The sequence below is a fragment of the Tamandua tetradactyla genome, chromosome 17, assembly GCF_023851605.1.
Source record: "Tamandua tetradactyla isolate mTamTet1 chromosome 17, mTamTet1.pri, whole genome shotgun sequence".
Lineage (NCBI taxonomy): Eukaryota > Metazoa > Chordata > Mammalia > Pilosa > Myrmecophagidae > Tamandua > Tamandua tetradactyla.
The window spans coordinates 1,774,928-1,793,735 of NC_135343.1; the positions used below are offsets into that span (position 1 = coordinate 1,774,928).

General features: G+C 51.1%; 2 protein-coding genes across 4 annotated transcripts in view; both read left to right on the top strand.

Annotated features, from left to right (window-relative positions):
* Nucleotides 1-5,311, top strand: part of BUB1 (BUB1 mitotic checkpoint serine/threonine kinase) — a 47,915-nt gene extending 42,604 nt beyond the window's left edge. For all 3 annotated transcript variants that reach the window (XM_077133724.1, XM_077133726.1, XM_077133725.1), the window contains exons 20-25: nt 1,364-1,482; nt 1,718-1,879; nt 2,048-2,205; nt 2,289-2,463; nt 3,771-3,877; nt 5,040-5,311. In XM_077133724.1, the coding sequence (XP_076989839.1) occupies nt 1,364-1,482; nt 1,718-1,879; nt 2,048-2,205; nt 2,289-2,463; nt 3,771-3,877; nt 5,040-5,235 (917 nt within the window). In that variant the 3' untranslated portion in view covers nt 5,236-5,311. The remainder of the gene's footprint in view (nt 1-1,363; nt 1,483-1,717; nt 1,880-2,047; nt 2,206-2,288; nt 2,464-3,770; nt 3,878-5,039) is intronic.
* A 12,465-nt stretch (nt 5,312-17,776) lies between these two features.
* MTLN (mitoregulin) lies at nt 17,777-18,759 on the top strand. Its single transcript, XM_077133734.1, has 2 exons — nt 17,777-18,083; nt 18,667-18,759. Exon 1 carries the CDS (start codon nt 17,811-17,813, stop codon nt 17,979-17,981), a length of 171 nt encoding a protein of 56 aa, XP_076989849.1. The 5' UTR covers nt 17,777-17,810; the 3' UTR covers nt 17,982-18,083; nt 18,667-18,759.
* Nucleotides 18,760-18,808: the final 49 nt, after the last annotated feature.

An 18,808-nucleotide genomic window follows, 5' to 3' on the forward strand; every position in this document is an offset into this window, starting at 1 on the left:
TGATGAAATATATTCATATTTGATAGTATCTCCAGAGAACTCGGGAAGGATGTGCAGAACTACTAAAATGGTTAACACTGGCCTGAGGCTAGGGTGGAAGTGGGTACTAAGGAGAATAAGACTTTACGATGCACTTTTTTGTGTACACTGTATGGTGGGGTCACATTTCATTATTTTTCCACGTGAGTATCCTGTTATTGCAGCACCATTTGTTGAAGTTTAGTTTGGTTGGTTGGCTTTTTGGGTTTTTTTGCTTGTTTGTTTTATTTTTTTAGGGGGAGAAGTGCATGGACAGGAATCAAACCTGGCCTCATGCATGGCAGATGAGAATTCTACCACTGAACTATCCTTGCACCTCCACGATACAGTTTTTTAATTAGATTTTTGAACATAGGATTATTTTTTAAAAATTAAATTTAAGAGGGGCACAGGTAGTTCAGTGGTAGAATTCTCACCTGCCACGTGGGATTCCTGGGTTCACTTCCCAGTCAGTGCACATAACCCTGACAAAAAAAATCAACAAGTGGTGCCACAGTAACGCGATAGTCACGTGGAGAAAGAATGAAATGTGACCCCCACCATACAACATACAAAAAAATTTTTTTTCATTTAAAAATCTATTATATAGGACAGTGCGGCAGTGGCTCAATGGCAGAATTCATGCCTTCCCGTGCAAAACAAATCTATCATAACTTCACAACTCTGTAGTCTGACTCCAAAACCATTTACCCCAGTGTATCCACAAGAAACACACCAGACAAACCCAATTTTGAGGAAAATTCTGCAAAATACCTGACTGTTATTTTGTCAAGGCCACCAAAAATAAGGGGAGGCGCAGCAGGGGGCGGCCACGGGGGCATGGTGACAGAGTGTGACGCGTCCTGGGGCATCGGGGAGCTCAGCGCCCTGGGAGTAGGTGTGGGCTGACCGCCTGCGGTGGCACCCCTGTGAGCGTGAACCGCAGTGATGCAAGAGTGCACACCAGGGAGCTGGGCGTGCAACGTGCAGAGCCTGCTTGTCTTTGCAGCATTCCCAAAAATCAAGAACTAACTTAAAAGAAAAATTACTAAAATTCAAAAGTTTCTGGAAATCTGTTTGGAATAGTGGTAGAGTTGTGTTTTGCCTTTCTCACTCTAAAGTAATAAACCGCTTGTGTTTGCACAGCGGTGGGTGGGCCACGGGCTGCCCTTGGGTGTGTGCTCCACTTTGATCTAGGACTGGAAAAATATTCCCTCAGGGAGCTGTATCCATTTCCTTTATTAAAATGATTAGGGCACCAAAGCGATTTTAGAAATACCGCGTTTTAGTGAAGTCCTTCCCATTGTGGGCCCTTTTGTCACCTTGGCCTGTCCGTCTCCCCAAGGCTCTCTGCTGGTGTGCGTGGACCACCTGCTTGGAGAGGGGGCCTTTGCCCAAGTCTACGAAGCAACCACCCACGAAGACGCGAATGGCACCAAAAGCAAACAGAAGATCGTTTTAAAGGTGAATACCCTGGGTGTTGTGTACAGTGTAGAAACTTGAAGGAGTTGAGCTGCTTCTTTAGGGCAGTGGTGTTTTCATTAGGTCTGTGGTCAGCAACTGAAAAGCAGCTCAGTCCTGCAAGGGTCCAGAATGACCGGGAGGTGACCTTGTGGTGGGTCCCAGCCCGCATCTGTAAATTCTTACTCTACTTTCCAGGATGTGAGCCTGGGTTTGAATGTCATGCCCTGATTTGCAGGTCCAGAAGCCTGCCAACCCCTGGGAATTCTACATTGGAACCCAGCTCATGGAGAGACTCAAGCCAAGTGTGCGGCACATGTTTATCCAGTTCTACTCCGCCCACTTCTTCCAGAATGGCAGCGTGTTAGTAGGAGAGCTCTTCAGCTACGGGACGCTCTTAGTAAGTCCTTCGTTGTCGGGATGTGAATTTCAAGTGCACTCTTGGCTTGTACTTTGAACGCCTCCTGGGGCTGGAGCTTTTGTTGGGGTGGGAAGGGGAAAGCTCTTGATTAGAAATTCTGTTCATCGTGCGCAGTCAGCTAAGGATCACGCTTCCTGTCATTTCTAGAATGCTGTTAACCTCTATAAAAACACCCCTGAAAAAGTGATGCCGCAAGCTCTGGTCATCTGCTTCGCCGTCCGAATGCTAGACATGGTTGAGCAGATCCACAGCTGTGAGATCGTCCATGGGGACATTAAGCCAGACAACTTCATTCTTGGAGACAGGCAAGTGTCATTCGTGTGTCGGGCTTCTCCTGCCATTTCCCTAGCAGCCGCATGTCACTTGTGCTTGTCTGTGTCTAATTCAGGTTTTTGGAGCAGAGCGATGGAGATGATGGTTCATCTGCTGGCCTGGCACTCATTGACCTGGGCCAGGGCATAGACATGAAGCTTTTTCCAGAAGGCGCCGCCTTTACGGCCAGGTGTGAGACGTCTGGCTTTCAGTGTGTGGAGATGCTCAGTGGGAAACCCTGGAGCTACCAGGTATGGAGCAAGAAGGAGCTCTTTGAAAATCTTCCTTTACTGCGTTTACCAGATTTTCAGAATGGACTTGGGGATCAAGTTCGTTTGAGCTGATTTCTTGAACAGCAGGTGAAGGGAAGATGGGACTGACGGCTGAGGGCGTAGTGACATTGTACTCCTGGGGGGTACTCCCTTCTTAGTAACCTCTGCAGGTCCTGTTATCAGAAAAGGAAAACGCCAGTCAGTTCCGTGAGACTGATCCTAGGAAAAACTACTTAGTTTCATGGTCTGTGAGCCTTGAGAAATGAAGCCATGCCAGGGAGCCCTCTCATGAGCCGGGTCACTTGAGACCAGCTTGGCTTTCCCCGTGGCCAGGGCAGGGCGGCCAGCACACCCACTTCAGGCCAGGCCTGAGCCAAGCACTGGGTGCACCGCGCTCACAGCTGAGGTGATCAGTTTGGCTGTGATGGGTGGCACACTCAAGATTGCCGACCGGTGGCATCACCGGCTCCGAAAGGTGCAGGAAACAGGTGGCTGTTACCCTGGAGGAAGCGTCCTAGTAAAACATCACGGGATCCTGCCCTCACCCCGCACAGCGAATGTTTCAGCATCCTCAGTGACTGCTTAGAAACCTTAGATGTCACTTGAACTGATCATAGTGAGCTCAAGCTCAAAAAAAGCAAAAAAAAAAAACGTTAAATTACCAGCGGTATTTTCAGCAAGTCGGAATATTAGATGACCAGTAACAGTTTACTGGCTGGGATAAATGGAAAGTTCTGAACCTGGGCTAACAAAGCCAACTGCACAGGTTCCAGGTAAGCTCTGTGGCTTTCCCAGAGCCCAGGATTGAGGGAGAAGGAGGGGCAGGAGTCTGAGGTCAGGTACATTCAATTATTCCTAGTACGGCGTAACTGCCATGAGACCGATGGTACGGCACTGCAGGGATGGGGGCGGGCGGCAGAGGTGGTCTTCTGTCCAGCCAGTGTAGACGGTGCTGCGTGCTCGTTTCCAGTGTGAAACCTCCTAGCGTGGGAGTTGGGCAGCTAGGGAACCGCGACCCACCTCCCAGGGTGGGATTTGGGGGTCTTCCAAGCCATCGTGCCGAAGGGGGCAGTGGTGGTATACGTGTCCCCAGGGTGGAGCTTCCCAGGGGGCCACCTCAGCGGAGGAGGAGTCTGCTGGCCATGGGAGCCTCAGGCAGAGCCTCAGCAGGAACTCAAGGCCATTCCGAGGCGGGTGGGTGCGTGAAGTCCTGTGGATTTTAGCTTATTGCCTAGGTTAGAGGAATGGATAGTCACTGTTGGTACACGGCTGCCCTTTCTTCACAGGTTGATTACTTTGGAGTGGCGGCAAGCGTCTACTGTATGCTCTTTGGCACGTACATGAAAGTGAAAAATGAGGGTGGGGTCTGGAAGCCTGAAGGTCATTTTAGAAGGTGGGTATCAGCGTTGGGCTAGAGCAAAAGGAGGATGCCTGTGGCAGAGTGAGGGTTCCGTCCTGGGGAGAGCAGCTTTCCCACCTCTGGGAAAGCCCATCATGGGCGTGGCTCGGACCCTGCCTTCCTCATTACTCATTATGGAGGCACAGAAAGGGACAGGGCGAGGGGAGGCCATGCTGCCCCAGCCCTGGCTGGTGGCCTCCCCAAGACCGTCCTCATCGCTAATGCCGCAGCGGAAGCTGAGTGGGCCAAGGCACTGCCCGCCCCCGGGACCCCCACGTGCTGCTGCTGGGCAGACCGCACAGCCTGGCCCTGTTGCAGCTGACTGGCACGCGGGGATAGTGTGGTCTGAGCTTCCTTATTCAAAGCTGGTTTTGAGGCATAACAAAATAGAGAAGTGCGTCATCCTGGTGAACAGCCTGATGGGTATGGGATGGTTAAACCCTCCGGAATTAACTGCAACAGGGACTCCACCCACCCACCCGAAAAAGAGCAGAGAGCTGGGAGTGGTTGTATAAAATGTCACATGCTATACATAGACAAGTTTAGGGTCAGGCCCTGGGAGAAAATTTACAGCAAACATGCTGTTTTCTGCCCGATGAGGCCTGAAATCCAGCAAATATTCCTTGTCTTGCTCTTAACCAGAGGCCCAGAGAGTCTCCCCCTCAGCCAGGCTCCCACTCTGGGCTCTGCTTTGTCCCCAGGGCCTTGTCCCCCCGTTCTCAGATGCTGGCCCTTGGCTCTGAGCAGTTCTCGGGGCTGGCACTCAAGGCTGAGCTCCAGGCCTGGCCCGGCCTGCCCACCTGGCCCCAGCGCATATGCTCCTAGGTGTCCCAGGCTGGCAGGGGTGGACAGCCAGCCAAATCAGGTCCGAGTCCTAAAAAGTGAAAGAAAAGGAAAAGAGAAAGTTTCCCCACTGAAGAGCTATTCCTAAGAGGCTACTTAATTTTTTTTTTTTTTTTTTTTTTTTACCTTGGGGTGTGGGTAACAAGGTGTATACAAGCATTTAATTGGACCTTTAAATTTTCTCATTTGTAATAGATTCAATATTTCCATTCTTGCTTTGTGGCATTTTATGTTGCATTTAGACCAGGACCATTCGTGGAAGTCGGGGCTGGGGAGGCCACTGCTGACCGCTGTTTCTGTGTCACCTCTGCAGGCTTCCTCACCTGGACATGTGGAACGAGTTTTTCAACATCATGCTGAACATACCAGACTGTCATCATCTTCCGTCTTTGGATCTTTTAAGGCAGAATCTTAAGAGAACACTCCAGCAGCACTATGCAAGCAAGGTCAGATCCCTGCGGAACCGGCTGGTTGTGCTGCTGCTGGAGTGCAAGCGCTCCCGCAAGTGACCCTGGGGTCCGGGGGAGGCCACACTCCTCATCTATGTAAATATTTGCCAAAAATAAAGTTCCCAAAACACATCCAGATGACTGATGGTTAGGAGTATTCAGTCCAATGAGGCCCTCAGTAAGCGGCCACGGGGCTGCTTTGGGGTGTGTGGGAACAGAAGTCGCTGTTCAACACTGGCCTGCTTACTTTGAACCTAAAAAAGGTCTGGAGAGCTCTCATCCAAATTTGAGGTTTGTGCTTGTGAAAAAAAAAAAAATTCCCCAAATAGCCACAGGTTTCCGGTAGTTATGCTGAGCTTGTCTGACCTGCTGTTCCTTGCTGCTCTTTGCGACAGGTGCAAATTCTAAGCCTCTTTATTTTTTTCATAAATGCCATTCAAAGGAAAACCTCAGATCGTGTAAATAGTCTTTTATATAAATAAACCTAAGAATATAGCAGCCAACTGAGTATTTATTGATTTTAAAGTGGGAAGGGTCGTATACCTGAGCCGGCCTCCCTTTGCCTTCCCTCCTCAGCACTGTAATGAAGGCAAGGCTCGGATTCGAGGGCCCGGGGTGCACTGCTTCTTCCCCTCTTACTTCCACCCCACAGCCGGCCACCGTGACCCGCCTTTGTGGGTCCTTCCCAAAATGACTCTGCACAGACCTGTATAGGTTATGGTTTTTACACAAGTAGCATATTTCCTCATCTGGCTCTTTTTCACTTATTATGTAGTTGAGAATATAACAGTATAGAATGGCTTCATTCTCTTAAATAGCTATGTAATATTTAAGGAAATCAAGACAAAATTCCTCTTAAAATAGAAACGAAAACGATCTGGTATATAGAAATACATTTAACCAAGGATGTGAAGGACTTATACATGGAAACTACGAAACCTAAATAATTGGAAGAACCTCCCATGACTATATTCAAAGTGTCAGTTCTACCCAAAGGGATTTACAGATCAATGCAATCCCATCCAAAATTCCAACAGCCTTCTCTGCGGAAATGGAAAACTCAATCACCAAAGTTCTATGGAAGGTAAGGGGCCCCAAATAGCCAAAGCCAACTCAGAAAAGAACGAAGTTGAAGGACTCACTTCCTGATCTTAAAACTTATTACAAAGCCCCTGTAATTAAAACAGCATGGTACTGGCACAAGGATAGACATAGGCCAGTGGAACCCAATCCAAAATAAACCTTCAGACTATGGCCAGTCGGCTCTCCACGGGTGTCAGGACCACCCAGCGCGGAAAGAATAGTGTGCTAAACAAATGATGCTGGGAAAACTGTATCCATACGCGAAAGAGTGAAGGCGGACCCTTCCTCACACCACGTGCAAGGACTGAACTCCAGTTGGACCGAAGACCTAAACATAGGAAGCAGGACTATGAAACTCCTAGAAGAAAACCTCAGGAAGCACCTGAAGGACTTGTGTTAGGCAGTGGTTCCTTAAACTTACCCTAAAAGCACAAGCAACAAAATTAAAAAGATAAAAGAGACGTCATCAAAATTTAAAACCTTGTATATCAAAGGACTTCCCCATGAAAGTGGGAAAAAAAATCGTGGGAGAAAATATTTGGAAACCCCATATCTGATAAGGGTTTCACATCCAAAAATATGAAGAAATCCCACAACTCAACAATGAAAAGACAAACTGATTAAAAAATGGGCAAAAGACTTAAATAGATATTTCTCCAAAGAAGATATACAAATGGCAAAAAAAAAAAGCACATGAGAAATGCTCAATATCATTAGTCATTAGGGAAATGCAAATCAAAACCACAATGAGACGCCATTTCTCACCCACTGCCCTTTCATGTCCAGCCAGAGGCTGGGGCATGGGGACATGGGGGGACGCAGAACTGCTCCCCAGGAGCAGGGTCCCCAAGGTGGAGGAGGATGACCACCTGGGAGTACGAGCACCTGTGCCAGCCCCAGGAGCCGTGGGCCGGTGGGGGGGGGGGGGGGCGCCCCTGGGGGCCGTGCAAGCAGCCGTGGTTCCCACACACGTACCGCAGAGGCAGAGTCTACGTGCGGGGCTGTTTAGTGCCTGGCACTGAGCCAGCAAGGTGGACGCATCAGTGAACCCTGACCCTGCCAGCGAGGCCTGTTGGCCCCATTTTACTTGTACATACAGACTCGTATAAATACCAACAGGAAACAATCACCTGTAAGTGACACAAGCAGGTTGTGGAACAATATATGTGAAGAAATCCACGACCTCCCACTTAGGATAAAAAATGCACTTATATAGTACATGTGTGAGCCACATAACCGCAAACAGTCAGCACCCAGGTGGGGTGTGCCTGGGACAAACCCCGACGCAGCCACCAGGAGAGAAGAGGAGGCCAGGGCGGCAGGAGACAGGGAAGGGCCAAGCCTGGCCCCCGAGGGACAGGGCAGAGGGGCCAACTCTGGGCCCTGAGCAGGGATGGCCCAGCCCAGGAGGCCCCACCAGAGGTGCTAGACGCGGCCCCTGGCGACGCTGGCTCTCAGCTGCATGCTGTCAAGGCCCCATTCCCTAAGGGGCAATTCCAGGGTGTCCCTGCTGGCACCGGGACCAAAGCCCCCAGAACTTTCTAGACTTAGTGCAAATTCTGGCTGGAGAAATACCCCAGGCTCGGCAGCGAGTCCCAGGCTGCATGTGGCCAACACGAGAAGGGCAAGGACAGAGAAGGTGACTGTCCCTGCAGGCCGGGCCCGGCCGCTAGAGGGAGGTGGCCAGAGCTGGGCTAGGTTCTGCTCAGGCCTGAGGGGGACGCGCGGCCCAGCTTCCCCGAGCTTGGCCTTGTTTTGACAGTCGGGCTGAAAGCCCCCTACCCAAGGAGCGGTTACTTATGACATGTGCGGCCGCATGGCCGGCCACACTCCCGCTGCCACCTCCCTGGGGGTGGGCCTCCACGTGGGCTCCGGCCTCGGGCCACCAGGCCAATGGCGCAGGGGATGCAAGCAGAGCGCACAGGGCCGTCGGCCAGGTGCTCCTCGGACGGTGCTGGCCTGGCCCCTGCAGCCCCCAGGCTCCTGGCAGCAGCCCCTGCAGCCAGGCGGGCGGGCCTCCGGGTGGTCTGGCCTCGCAGCCATGGGCCCACAGGCTTCTGCCCCAGCCCAGGCCCCGCCCGCAGAGCAGCCCTGAGGCGTGCAGAGGGGACCTGGTGCAGGCCGTGGCCTCCCAGGCGTGGCGTCCCCTCCACCTGCCACAGGCGCTGCCCTGCCCTGCCCTGCCCTGGGGGTGGGGACTGTCTCCTGGTCCCGAGCCACATCGGAGGTCTCAACCCAACCCACAGGGCAACAGAGAACAAGCTGATTCACACACTTGGAAAGCATGAAGGCTGCGGGCAGTCCTCCTGCCAGGAGGACGGTGGGGGGGCACAGGGGAAGGATGGCCGGGAGGACAGGGGGTTGAGAGGACAGGGGAGAGGACGGGGGAGGATGGGGGGAGAATGGAGGGAGGACATGGAGCGGCAGGACGGGGAGGACGGGAAGACGAGGGAAGGACGGGGGCAGAAAGACGGAGGACAAGGAAGGGTGGGGGAGGATGGAGGAGGACAAGGGGAGGATGGGGAGGGCGGGGAGGATGGGGAGGACGGGAAGGATAGGGGTAGGATGGGGGGCCAGGAGGATGGGGGTGCTGGGTTTGCTGGCCCAATGCCCGCAGCCAACAGACCTTCCTGCCGAGCCCGGGGGGAGGGGAAGGGGGTGCAGACAGTGCAGGGGAGCCCCTCCTCCTCCTGGGCGGGGGCGGTATCACGCCCCAGGGGAAGCCCTCCCTCCCCTCCGCCTGCAGCCCCCTCCCCAGAGCTGTCTGGCAGCACACGGGGGCACACAGCGGCACATGGCGGCACACACCCAGAGCCTCCCTGGGCATTCTACTCCGAAGAATTTAACAAAGAGAAAGAGAGCATGTGTCTACACCAAGGCTTGAACACAAATGTTTGCAGCAACTTAATAGCCAACAGCTGGACACGGTCAAAATGCCACCAGCAGGTGAATGGACAAGCAAATGTGGCACGCCCAGACCGTGGGACATTCCTCAGTAATAAGGAGGAACTGGGGCTGCCAGGGCAGTTCAGGGGTAGAATTCTCACCTGCCATGCAAGGGGCCCAGGTTCGATTCCCGGCCCGTGCACTTCCCCAAAACAAACAAACAAAAATGCAACAAATGGTGCTGCAATAATGGGATACTCACGTGGAAAAAGAATGAAATAGGACCCTCACCTTACAGCATACAAAAAAAAGAGAATGAACACTAAAACACAGTGTGGATAAATCTCAACATAATTGTGCCAAGTGAAAGAAGCCAACCCCCAACCCCTCTAAAAAAAGACCACCAACTGCATGTCTCCACTCACATAAAATTCTAGGACATGCCACCTGCCCTGTGGTGGCAGGACCAGCAGGCGATTGTGCGGACAGCGCGGGGCGGAGGTGAAGAGAGATCTCACGTCACTGCACAAGCTGCTTCACTGGACTGCAAAGAGGCAGCTGCATCCTTTAAAATCAGGGACAGCGGAGTGGCCTCAAAAAGGTTTGTGCTTTGAATATTCTAAGACAATAAATAAATAAAGCATTAGCATTGGAATGCTTTACTCTCCCCAGTACAATCTTTCTGACGTGGAATGGAGCGTTCCAATGCCCCCTTGCCATCCAAACTCATCCTGTTGTTTAAAAATGCTGGTGCTTTCAGCATGGGCAGCCTGCCCTTACATTCGTGTATGTGCCGCTTCGCCCTTCTTAGCAGGTGTTGCATTTCTGACTCCAGTTTCCTCTTAACCTCATCTGCTCTGACTGTCTTCCTCCTGTCCACTTGCCTTCCCTCCCTCCCATTCCCGGCCCCACCCGCCTGGGGAACGCTCCCAGCAGCTGATGCCCTACAAGGTGCACCTTGCTTATATTAAGGTCATTGTGTCTTCCTGAGGAGCAAACTGCTGTCACCCAACACGGGAACGTGGCCGATGTCAGGCCAGCTGCTCTGCAGCTGCACAGGCTCTCCAGGGACCCACCACCCACGCCGACCAGGAGATAGTGGCAGCCGGACAACAGGTGTCCGCAGAGAGGAGCTTCCAGCACTGCTGTCCGCGAAGCTGCAGCCCAGCCTGCGGGGGGAGCTGACGGCCGCGGCAGGGGGTTCTGACCCCCAGGCACATTCGATCCCCCTTGGGAGCTTTCAGAGATGCCCATGTCCAGGGGCAGCAGAGCGACGCCTCAGGGCGTGAGGGAGGGGGACACGGGCTCTGCTCCTTGAGCCCCCAGTGAGTCCGAGCCAGCCAGGCCTGAGCTCCCCGGGACCCAGGTGCCCCGTCAGGCCTCCGGCTCGTGTGTGTTTTCACTGGGCTCTGATAACAATCTGCTTCTCTGGATTCTCTTTTTCTCCTCTGCTCCTCGCCATGGCATTTCCTTCCCTCCCCCGTGATTGAGAAATGCATTTAGGATGTATCTGTTTTCTGCCCCCAACTTTGGAAGGCTTCCTTCTGAGGAAGGTGAATCCTTGAGGATGCACTGAGTGCGAGTATTGACGGCAAACAAGAGGACTCGAACCGATGCCAGCTGGGGTTAGCCCGGGGCAGGCTCCAGGCATGGCTTGACATAGCAGCTCCGTGAGGCCCTGCGTCCCTCTGCTCCTTTCCAGGTGCGGCTTCCCGGGCCACAGGGGACTGGGCGGGAGGGCAGGACAGAGAGGGTACAGGAGGAGGGAGAGATGGTTCCAGAAGCACGCGGGGGCCAGCAGGGCAGTTCTTCCCCTAAACTCCAGCAAACACCTCTAAGTGAGTCAACAAGGAACTCTGAGTAAACAAGAATCTGTTGACAGAGGGCTCTGAAAACACAGCCAGGGTGTCTTGTTCAGTGGCTAGGAGAGCTAACTGGACTAACGACACCACAACGTAGAGTTCTGAGTTGATCTTCTTCCCTGTATGGATTTTTCTTTCCAAACCCAACACCCTCCAGCCCTGGGCACACACCCGCTGTCCCCTCTTTCTCCTGCCCCATGGATGCCAGGAGAAAGGAGATGATAGCTTTGCCCATGGGGGGCCCACTCAAAAGCTTTGAGTGGCTTCTCTTTGCCTAGAATAATCCTCTTTGCCCACAGAATCAAGTCCAAAACTCCTAATTTGGAACTTAGGGGCTCCACAATCTCCTTCTCCAGCTCTATCTATCTCCCTTCCTGTCCCTTGGGAACCCTCTCTTCTGGCGGACTTGCCCACTGTCCATGACCAGCCCCACCTCCGTGCCCCAGGTCACGCTCAGCTAAAGCAGGAGTGGCCTCTGCACACGCCTTCGTGAAGGCCCCCTCACAGCTCACCCTGTCTGTGGGGACTGGCGAGGCTAGCAGCTTCCATTCCATAGGAAAACCACATGGGGAAGCCGGCTGGGCATTCCACATCAAGGTAGGGGCGAGACAGGCCACGGCAGATGTGGCAAGAAGGGTGAGAGGCCAGCGGCAAGGTGACCCTAGTAGAAATACCTCGTGTCCCTTTATCCTGAAAGTCGCAAACCAACAACCCACAGCCCAGGTTCAGCCTAAAGATGTGTTTTGTTTAGCCTAGAGAGTACTTTTTTGGATGCCAGCTAATAATTCAAATTTTTTAAAAACTGGAGCTTACTCAGAAATGTGAACTTCTGGGCTCCCTTCTGAAAATCATAGCATCTGGCAATTGCGGCTGTTTCTCAGTTCACTCTTGCTAACCACCCTACTACTTGGTCACCTGAACAAACACATTATTTCCCCAAGTTCTGTGGGTGGGCCGGGCAGTGATCCTGCTCTGGTCCACTCTGCTGATGTCTGGTCACTGGGGCGGGAGGGCGGGGGCTGCCTCACTCACACTGGCAGGCCAGGGCCTCAGCCCAGGGCTCATTCACTTTGTGGTGGTCTCAGCATTCCCAAAGCCCAAGTTCACTCACCTGTGCTGATTCCAGGCTGCTAATGTCCCGTGGCCAAGGCGAGTCTCGGTCAGGCCCAAGAGAGAGGGGCTGGAGGAAGAGGGGCTTCCCCTCTTGAAGTGAAGAGCTACCCAGGCGCGTGGCGAAGGGCCGGGAGGGCCGGGAGGGCTCCCCATGTTCCTGCAATTGGGGGGACCTGCCTGGTGGCCATCTGCTGGAGGGGGAGCCGGGGCCCTCTTTGGGCAGGTCACCAGAGGCCACCTCCCCCTCCCCAGGCCCTGGAGCCATTTCAGCTGTGACACTTCCTACCTGCTCCCAGTCACCACTGCTCCCCCTGCAAAGAACGACTCTGCAGAGTGCTCAAAGACAGAGCAGCCCAGACTGGGTGAGCTGGCCTGAGAATAAGAACCTTCAAAAGGAAGCACATAAAGTACCACAAGATGGGACACAGACTGCCGCGAAGAATCAGCTCGAGACACGGGCTCTCGGCTCTGGCTGCACATTTGAGTCTCGGGGGAGCTTTAAAGTCCCTCTGGTTGGTGCTGTCCCCAGAAGGCTCAAGTCGGGGTACTAGGGCCGACTTCAGCTCGCCAGGGGGCTTTCTCCACAGGACGGCTGCAAACCACCACCAAAGCTGAAAGCTGGCAATTCACCAAGAGGGGCAGATCCTCATCTTAGCAGCTGCCACAAGAAACTCCAGGCAGCACGTGGGTCTAAATACACTGCTTGAAAGGTGAGGGGGGAAATGCATGTCGGGTGCCCAGGCAGTTTCTTGTGCCGCAACCCAAATGAACTTTTAAATGAGGTTAACAAGCCCCACCAGCCTCTGAGCACACACCCCCGCCCCCAGAGCCTGGGAAGGGTGGTCTCTGATCTAATGATTCCATCAGGGCTGTCTCTGGAAAACAAGGGGGTCTTACTATAGATCACCGCCTCCAGCTCTGGGTCTGCTCCCCTGGAGGAGCCCTACAGAGCTACAAAGACGTAAACTGGGCTGGTTTGAAAGGATGTATGTCCCCTAGAGAAGTCATGTTTTAATCTAAATCCCATTTCATAAAGGCAGAATAATCCCTGTTCAATACTGTATGTTTGAAACTGTTATCAGAGCCTCTCCCTGGAGATGTGATTTAATCAAGAGTGGTTGTTAAACTGGATTAGGGGAGATGTGTCTCCACCCATCCGGGTGGGTCTTGATAAGATTCTGGAGTCCTATAAAAGAGGGAACATTTTGGAGAATGAAGGAGATTCAGAGAGAGCAGAGAATGCTACAGTACCATGAGGAACAGAGTTCACGAGCCAGTGACCTTTGGAGATGAAGAAGGAAAATGCCTCCCAGGGAGCTTCATGAAACAGGAAGCCAGGAGAGAAAGCTAGTAGATGACGCCATGTTCGCCATGTGTCCTTCCACTTGAGAGAGAAACCCTGAACTTCATCGGCCTTCTTGAACCAAGGTATCTTTCTCTGGATGCCTTAGATAGGACATTTCTATAGATTTGTTTAATTGGGACATTTTCTCGGCCTTAGAACTGTAAACTAGCAACTTATTAATTATTAATGTGCTGTTGGATTCGATTTGCTAACATTTTATTGAGAATTTTTGCATCTATGTTCATTAGGGAGATTGGCCTGTAGTTTTCCTTTCTTATAGCATCTTTACCCAGTTTTGGTATTAAAATGACATTAGCTTCATAAAATGAGTTAGGTAGAGTTCCTTTTTCCGCAATTTTCTGGAAAAGTTTGAGCACAATTGGTGTTAGTTCTTTCTGGAATATTTGATAAAATTCCCCTGTGAAGCCATCTGGCCCTGGACTTTTCTTTGTGGGAAGATTTTTGATGACTGATTGAATCTCTTTACTTGTGACTGGTTTGTTGAGATCTTCTATTTCTTCCTGAGTCGGTGTAGACTTGTTTGTGTATCTCCAGGAATTTGTCCATTTCATCTAAGTTGTCTAGTTTGTTGGCATATAGTTGTTCATAGTATCCTCTTATGATTTCTTTTATTTCTTCAGGGTCTGTGGTAAGGAACCCCTTCCCATTTCTAATTTTGCTTATTTGCATCCTGTCTCTTTTTTTGTCAGTCTTGCTAGTGACCCATCAATTTTATTAACTTTCTAAAAGAATCAATTTTTCATTTTATTGATTCTTCCTATTGTTCTTTTGTTCTCCCATTCATTTATCTCTGCTTTAATCTTTGTTATTTCTCTCTCCTATTGCTTTGGGGTTAGTTTGCTGTTATTTCTCAAGTTCCTCGGCTTTGCTGTTAAGTCCTTGACTTTTGCTCTTTCATGTTTTTTAATACAGGCATTTAAGGCAATAAATTTCTCTCTCAGCACAGACTTTGCCACATCCCGTAAGTTCTGATAAGTTGTATTCTCATTTTCATTCATCTCCATAGCTACTGATTTCTCCAGTAATTTCTTCTTTGATCCACCAGTTGTTTAAGAGTGTTATATAATCTCCATATATATTCATGGATGTTGTCATTCTCTGATGGTTTTTGAGATCCAGCTTCATTCCATTGTGATCAGAGAAAGTGCTTTGAATAAATTCAATATTTTTAAATTTATAAAGACCTATTTTGTGCCCCAGCATATGATCTATCCTGGAGAATGTTCCATGAGCACTAGAGAAGAATGTATAACCTTGTGCTTTGGGATGCAATGACCTATATATGTTAGGTCTAATTCATTTATCAAGTTATTTAACTTTTCTATTTCCTTGTTGATCTTCTATCTGGTTGTTCTATCTATAGGGGAGAGTGGTGTATTGAAACCTCCTACTATTATTGTTGAAACATCTATTGCTCCCTTCAGTTTTGCCAATGTCTGTCCTGTGTACTTTGGAGTTCCCTGATTGGGAGCATAAACATTTATGATTGTTACATCTTCTTGGTGAATTGACCCTTTAATTAGTATACAGTGTCCTTCTTTGTCACTTATGATGTCTTTACATTTAAAGTTTATTTTGTCCAATAGCAGGATAGCTACTCCTGCTTTCTTTTGGTTACAACTTGCATAGAAAACTTTTTCCATCCTTTCCATTTCAATCTATTTGTATTCTTGTGTCTAAGATGAGTCTCTTATAAGCAGCATATAGCTGGATCATGTTTCTTAATCCATTCTGCCAATTTATATCTTTTTTTTTTTTTTGCATAGGCAGGCACCGGGAAGTGAACCCAGGTCTCCAGCATGGCAGGCGAGAATTCTGTCACTGAGCCATCATTGCCTGCCCAATCTGCATCTTTTAATTGATAGGTTCAGTCCATTAACATTCAAAGTTATTACTGAAAAGGCATTTCTTGATTCCACCATCTTGTCTTTTTTATTTTATTTGTCAGACTGTATATTCTTTTCCCTCTTTCTCTTTGTATTATTTAAGTTACCCTTAGTGTTGCTCTTCAATTCTGTGCCCTCATCCAGACTGCCCTCTCCTGTCCTTCTTTTTCTAAGCCGGCAGAACTCCTTTTAGCATTTCTTATAGGGCCAGTCTCTTGTTGGCAAATTCTTTCAGGCCTTATTTGTCTGTGAACACTTGAATCTCTCCCCCAATTTTGAAGGACAATTTGGCTGGGTACAGAATTCTTGGTTGGAGTCTTTCTCTTTCAGGATCTTGAATATATCACACCACTGCCTTCTCGCACTCAGGCTGCAAGTTGAGTAGTCTGAAGTCAGTCTTATTTGATTTCCCTTGTATGTAGTAGACTGTTTTCCTCTTGCTGCTTTCAGGATTGTCTGCTTCTCTTCAACATTTGAAAGACTGATCAGTTGTGCCTTGCGGAAAGCATATTTGGATTTATTCTGTTTGGATTCTTTGGGCTTCTTTGAATTGTATATTTATGTCCTTTATGAGGGTTGGGAAGTTTTCCCCCATTATTTCCTCAACTACTCTTCCTAGCCCTTTACTCCTCTCTTCTCCTTCTGGGACACCAATGAGTCTTATATTTGTGCGGTTTGTTTTGTCTATCATTTCGCTGAGTTCCCTATCATTTTTCCCCATCTTTTTTGCCATTTGCTGTTTTGAGTCTTTGAAGTCAATTATCCTGTCCTCTATATCAATTATTCTTTCTTCCTTCTCTTCACATCTGGTGTTGTGTGCCTCTAGTGTGTTTTTGATTTGGTCAACAACATCTTTAATCTCCGTGATTTCCGCTATCTTTCTATGTATTCTTTCAAATTCCTCTTTGTGCTCTTCTACTGTCTTCTTGATCTCCTTTATGTCATTTGCTATCCCACTTATTTTATTAAGTAGAGTTGTATGAACATCTTTGGTTAGTTTCAGCATCTGTGTCTCCTCTGGTGTTTTAATTTTGTCATTAGGCAGGGCTATATCTGTCTGCATTGTGATATGCTTAGTGATCTTCTGCTGTCTTCTGGCATGTAAATATCTTGATTGATTTACCTTAGGACTTGAATTCCTAAGGACTCAATTTTATTTTCACTGTGTGAAGGCAGACTCGAGGACTGAAATGTGGGTTGTCAGCGCTCCATCCCACCCTGGCGTGCAGTCTCCAGCGTGGTGGCGCCTGGAGGTGAGGCTTTTTGAGAAAAGGCAGGTTTGGTGCGGCACATGCTGCCTCCCCACTGTCGGGCTGTGCGGGGTTCAGCATCGCGTTGTGGTGCCTGGGCCTGGTCACGGCCTGTTCTGCCTTCCTGGTGGACCTGGTCTCTCCAGGTCCCTTCTCTCCCATTCCCACGTGCGGCCTCTGACACACCCCTCTCGGGCTCACCTCAGCATTTCTGTCATCCTGCCTCTCTGGCTGGTGTTACCCCCAAGTCGTCAGGTCCTTACATGGTTTTCAGTCTTGATCTTCCCTTTTTTCTGTCTACTGCCTCTTGACCCTGAGCCTGTGTGTCCACAGCTCTGTGGTCAGTTCTTCCCCATGTCCAACATAAAAGACTTTTTTTCCCTCGAAAACACTGTCTTACATGGAGATATAACTTTTTGCATGTTCGCCAAAATTGACGATGGGGCGTTGGGAGCCAGGGGTCACAATGCCAGTCACATGGCAGCAGCTTGCAGGGAACAGGGAGGGGAGGTCATGCTCGGGAGGCATGCAGGAGAGGGGGCCTGGGCTGCACTTGGGGTGGGGGGAGCAGGTACGTGCACTGGGGGTGGTGGGGTGGGGGCGCCGGGAGCGCGGCGAACGGGGGCGGGGGACGGGGTTCAGGGGTGTGGGGTGAGTCCCCGGTCGCCCGGCTGCGCTGGTGAGGGTAGCGCGCCCAGGAGCGCGGCCTGGTTTATTTCCTTGTCCTGCGCGCCCGTGGGCTCCGCAGCTCCGCCAGGCTCCGGGTTTCCGCCTCTCGGTTCCTCGGCCTCGCACCCAGGGCGGCCGCGGGTGGTGCAGACGCTGCCCCGTCGGCCGCGCTCCTGTCCCTTCGCACTCTCCGCTGGGCAGGGCTGACCCGAGCCACCCTAGTCGCCCACCTTCCCCTGTTGGCTTGTTTTTAATTCAAAGTTACACACGGGGCTCGCAGTCTGTTCCCCAAACTCGGGCTGGAAAGACACGCGCGGAGATGAGCTTAAAACACAAGGAAATCACCGGGAGACACCAACCAATCGACCTCGGGCTCCGGGCGTGAAAGCCCGGCAGGGCCGCTGCGCATGCGCAGCCGCCGGGGGTGGGGGGAGGCCGCCCCCCTCGCCGCTCCCGCCGGCCACCGCGCCGCGCCTTTTGGCCCCGCCGCCGCTCCGTAGCCGCGGCGCTCGCGGTCGTCATGGCGGACGTGTCCGAGAGGGCGCTGCAGCTGTCGGTGCTGGTGGCCTTCGCGTCAGGGGTCGTCGTGGGCTGGCAGGCGAGCTGGCTGCGGAGGCGCTACCTGGACTGGCGGAAGCGGAGGCTGCAGGAGAAGCTGGCGATGACGCAGAAGAAGCTGGACCTGGCCTGAGTCCCCGCGGCGACAGCCCCCCGAGCTTCGCCGGCCGCCGGCTACCCGCGGTGCTCGAGCCCGGCTCGCTCCGCACCCTGCGCCTGCGGGCCCGCGGTACCGGTGAGCGGCCCCTGTGGCGGCGCGCTGGAGGGGGCTCTGGGGCCAGGGCGGGCGTCTAGGGGCAGGCGGTGACAGGCTCCCCCAGCAGCTTGTGCCTGGAGTAGCTCATTTCACTGCGTGTGTTTAATGGGAAGGTCTTACCGCGCGCAGGTGGGTGACACTACAAGACCGAAAGTCCCAAGGAGAATAAAAGGAAAAACAACCGCAGGCGGTGGGGGTGTTCTGCCACCTTTTTGTTCCCTTCTGAGTACTGTCTTTAGTCTGTCTTTGCCTCACGCTTTGCAATCTTCCGTCTGCTCGCCAAGGTTATTTATTGACAGCTTGGTGAGATGGAAAGAGCAGAAGCCTGGAAGTCAGGAGCTTTGGCATCTAGTGTTGGCATTTTCATCAGAGCAGTGCATCAGGAGCTTTCAGGGCTTCGGGTTTTTTTATTTTGCTTTATTTTTCAGGGCCTCGGATTTTTGTTTTGTTTTGTTTTTTAAATCTGTAACACCAGACCTTGTAGCACATGTTTAAATTCCAAAGTATTGTAATTTAAAGTTAACCATTATGTATTTCTAATTTTTTTCCCTCTTTCCAACAGCTTGTTGAAGATGGATATAGAGCACTGGACAGAATACTCTCCTCTTATGCTTTATGAACCACTTTTATTTTTAAAATAAACATTTAAAATATTTTTGGACTTTTTTTCAAGAGACAAGAGTGTTGGGTTTTCTTGCTTGCTG

Excerpts from the sequence above, each read along its gene's own strand:
- MTLN (XM_077133734.1), top strand. The coding sequence starts at position 17,811 with ATGGCGGACGTGTCCGAGAGGGCGCTGCAGCTGTCGGTGCTGGTGGCC.